The following is a 4,693-nucleotide window of genomic DNA, read 5'->3' on the forward strand; positions in this document are numbered from 1 at the left end:
TTATATCTAAACGAACTTTTTTTCTACGTGAAATTGGCAAAACCAAAACTATACTTAGAGACGACTCAATGTTTCTCCAGAAAATACGCTAAAAGGAAAACTAAGAGATCTTGTGTTGTTAGGTGTACATTGTTCTTTGGTGTGTATCTTTTGTTTTTATCATATCTAAGCCAACTTTTTTTTTTTCCTACGTGAAATTGACAAAACAAAAACTAAACTTACGGATTATGTGTGAATCTTCAAAAAATATGACAAAGGAAAAGAAAAGATCTTGTGTTACTTAAGCGTACAATGTCCACAGGACTGCAAATTTTCTTTTTATTATTTGTAAACGAACTCTTTCCTACGTAAGATTGGCAAAATTAAAAGTAAACTTAGAGACTGTTAATCTCCGAAAGATATGATAGAGAGAAAAGATATCTTATGTTGCTAGGTGTACACTGTCCTCTGCCTTGCAAATTTGTTTTGTATTATTCCCAAACGAACTCTTTCTTACATGAAATTGGCAAAATCAAAACAAAACTTAAAGACTGTGTGAATATCAAGAAAATGTGCTAAAAGGAAAAGACAGATCATGTGTTGATAAGTGTACATTACCGTTTGGTTTTATTATTTCTTCCTACGTGAGATTGAGAAAATCAAAACTAATCTAGAAGGAAAAGAAGAGATAACAAGGGAATGGAGAGGGAGAATGTTAATCGTTCGATACGGCCTATCAAACAGAGTTCTCTTGCTTGAGGATACACTTGGGCACATTATTCTGTCATGATATTCTTCCTCTTGGTTATATAAAATTTTTATAGTCTATATATGCTAGATCTAATCTAATGTTGATGCCGTTCTTGAAATATTTTATTTTGATTTTTATTACTTCTTTTGTATTTCCTTGATTCCTTTCCTCACTGGGCTATTTTTCTCTGTTGGAGACCTTGGGCTTATAGCATCATGCTTTACCAACTAAGATTGTAGCTTAGCTAGTGATAATAATAATAATAATAATAATAATAATAATAATAATAATTATTATAATAATAATAATAATAATAATATTGACGTTATTGTTTATGTTAAGGAATGAGGGAGAAAGATGAGCCTTATCTAGAATAGACATGATAAGAACTTTGTAGAAAGTTCGTATTGTTTTTAGAACGTAGAATTGATATAATTTAGACAGTTCTTATGAAGTGAAAATAACCAGAGTAAAGTTACACTAAAGGCTAAATAGATTAAGTTTTAAATGAGGCTTTGCAACATACTACTTATATATATATATATAACAACAACAACAACAACAACAACAACAAACTCAGTAGTGTCTAGTCCACTGCAGGGCAAATGAACCATATAATTTTCCTTAGTCATATATGGAGCTTGGCCAGTTTTCATCACCACGCTGGCCAGTGCAGATTGGTGATGGTGGGAAACTTTTGTCTGATCGCTCTCAGCAAACGAAGCTAGTATGTGTGGCCCTGACTAGTACAACTTTGCTGATCAGGTCGATACGCAAACCCTTTCACCACGTTAAGGTATACACACTCAGAAACGATACCGTAATCACTTATTATTATTATTATTATTATTATTATTATTATTACTACCTAAGCTACAACCAGACTACCAGACAGCCTGCCTTTGTATATCTATATCTAATTATTATTTCATTCATTATCTAAGGTTCTGAACAGAGGTTCAATGTCTTTGATAAGAAAAGCTGGTTTGATCCCAACTATTGATTTGGGTGAATTGGGTAAGTTTGATTTTTACTTGTTTATAGTTTGACCTTACTCAAATTGTTGGATTTCTCTCTCTCTCTCTCTCTCTCTCTCTCTCTCTCTCTCTCTCTCTCTCTCTCTCTCTCTCTCTTTATATACATACATATATAAATATATATATATATATATATATATATATATATATATATATGTATATATATATATATACATAAATAATATATATACATGCATATATATATATATATATATATATATATATATATATATATATTTATACATATATATGTATATATATTTATACATATAATATATATATATATATATATATATATATATATATATATATATAATTCTAATGACATGTGCAAAATTGAAATAATTTCAAATAATTTCAAATTAATTTGGACAAAAATCCTAGCAAATAATTACCCACATTGATAATAATATACACACAGAGATACACACACACATACAAACAGACGTTCAAACAGATCTTAAATAGCATGTCACTTATGAACTAAAGTCTGCCGTCTCTGATGGAATATAAAACAAGAAACAAAATAACTGAATAATTCTTAATAATATATATATATATGTATATATAAATATATATATATTTATATATATAAATATATATATATACATACATATATATATATAAATATATATATATATATATATATATATATATATATATATATATATATATATATATATATATATATATTGTTACATTTTTAGGTATAGACCACGCAGGAGAGCCAAGCTTGGTAGAATGGACAAGAGTAGCCAATGAAGTCACAGACGCTTTTCAAAGAGTAGGATTTGTCTATCTCTCTCAACATGGGATTCCCCACAAACAGGTATGCATTAACTGTTTCTGTGTTTGTTTGTGTGTGGTTGTTTGTGTGTTTTCGTTTGTGGTTGTTTGTGAACTGCTTCCTGGAACAATTTTTATCGTGGAGTAATGAAACTTGCGGGGATTAACTGTTATGTGGAGAGCTGGAATTGAATAAAATTTTCAAGGTCAAGGTCAAGGTCAAAGGTCAAGGTTACAGTTAAACAAAATGTTCAATTCACGTAATCAGCCATAAATTTGAACATCCTTGTTATAGACTTCTAACTTGGTTCATATTTGAGTGTATGAAAATCAACGCCAATTAATACATCTAAAGGTCCATGGTCAAGGTCAAGGTCGAGCAAAAGGTCAATAAATAGGCTGCCACGGCGGAGGTCTGCGCTCTACTGAGTACCCCTCTCATTTGTTTATTTGTTTGTGAGAAACTTTACATAAAAACTATAATACCGATTTTGACCAAACTTGGTAGTAATATTAGGTATGACCCAAGGAAGAATATGTAACATTTTGGACAAAGTACATTAAAATACATATACGCAGCAGTAATGTGAATATAATCGCAAGGTTAAGTACATGGCAAATATTTTGTTAGTTAATTTTTTTTTTGTTTGGGAATAAAATTACGTAATAACTACTGAACCAATTTCAACGAAATTTGGTGAACATGTGGGATATGACCCAAGAGACAAACCCATTAGATTTTGGAAGAAAATACATCGAACTACAATTACACAATGGAGTTAAGAACAAAATAAGATTACTTGGCGAGGCGAAGGCATGCTCTCTACCGAATGCCCCTCTAGCTTTCATTGTGAAGTTAGTTACTACATTAACGAGAACAGCTGTAATATAGGTATTACATTATCATATTAGTCACTAGTATATAAATTATTAACTACTCAAGTTCACCTAATATTTTAGGATATGATTTCAACGACGTAAGTTGAAAGTCTAAATCTAGTGCGATGTGAATAAACTCTACGGATGTAGAACTTATCTCCTTTAAGAGTTCATTGTTTGCCGAGTGGCCCCAGTGGATCTCCATACATGCTGTAGATACACACAAATAATTTTATAAAATATATATATATATATATATATATATATATATATATATATATATATACATATATATATATATATACATATACATATATATATATATATATGTATATGTATATATATATATTTATATATATGTACATATATATATCTACTATATATTTATATATATGTAAATATACATATGAATATGTATATATATATTGATGGATAGATAGATACATGCATACATACATAGTATACATATGCACAGACATACACAAACATACACACACACACACACACACACATATATATATATATATATATATATGTGTGTGTGTGTGTGTGTTATATGTGTGTGTGTATGTCTGTGTACACCCTGTGTATGTGTATGTCAAAGACCGAAATAACATAGCTGAACGTCATAATTTTCAGACGGATAAGATGACAAGAAACACAAGCCTTTCAGATAAGACCAGTGCTAAAAACAGGCAATTTTCAGACGGATAAGATGACAAGAAACACAAGCCTTTCAGATAAGACCAGTGCTAAAAACAGGCAGCCAAAATCCTCGTATTATCCCCACCAGCTTTAAAAGGTCACCTACTCCTCTATTCCAAATTTTATCGAAATAAACGAAAAAGTAAAATTACTTTTGGAGACTCTGAAGTGAGTTGGGTAATATCCTTTCTGAAAGTTCCGTTTTACAGATTTTTTTTGGTCTGGTTTGTTTCGCGTTTTTGCTAGTTTAGCAATGTGCAGAGAGAGAGAGAGAGAGAGAGAGAGAGAGAGAGAGAGAGAGAGAGAGAGAGAGAGGGAGAGAGAGAGATTTTCTTGTTTGATTCTATTTTACAATTTTAGCAAAGTGCAAAGAGAGAGAGAGAGAGAGAGAGAGAGAGAGAGAGAGAGAGAGAGAGAGAGAGAGAGAGAGAGAGAGAGAGGTAAAACTTATAATGACAAACAATTTTCACAAATTACCAACAAATACATCTTTTGAAATTATTCTTAAAATCCTCAGATTGATAAGCTATTTGAGGCCAGTTCTGCTTTCTTCAAG

At 30.6% G+C, this 4,693-nt stretch overlaps 1 protein-coding gene across 1 annotated transcript in view; it reads left to right on the forward strand.

Moving 5' to 3' along the window:
- The first annotated feature begins 1,674 nt into the window (after positions 1-1,674).
- LOC137642260 (uncharacterized) overlaps positions 1,675-4,693 on the forward strand; it is a 6,267-nt gene continuing 3,248 nt past the window's right edge. Inside the window, exons 1-3 of the mRNA XM_068374786.1 lie at positions 1,675-1,747; positions 2,475-2,596; positions 4,655-4,693. The exon at positions 4,655-4,693 is cut by the window's right edge and continues 77 nt beyond it. Coding sequence (XP_068230887.1) covers positions 1,693-1,747; positions 2,475-2,596; positions 4,655-4,693 — 216 coding nt within the window. The 5' untranslated portion in view covers positions 1,675-1,692. The remainder of the gene's footprint in view (positions 1,748-2,474; positions 2,597-4,654) is intronic.

This window comes from Palaemon carinicauda, chromosome 6, assembly GCF_036898095.1.
Source record: "Palaemon carinicauda isolate YSFRI2023 chromosome 6, ASM3689809v2, whole genome shotgun sequence".
Taxonomy (NCBI): Eukaryota; Metazoa; Arthropoda; class Malacostraca; order Decapoda; family Palaemonidae; genus Palaemon; species Palaemon carinicauda.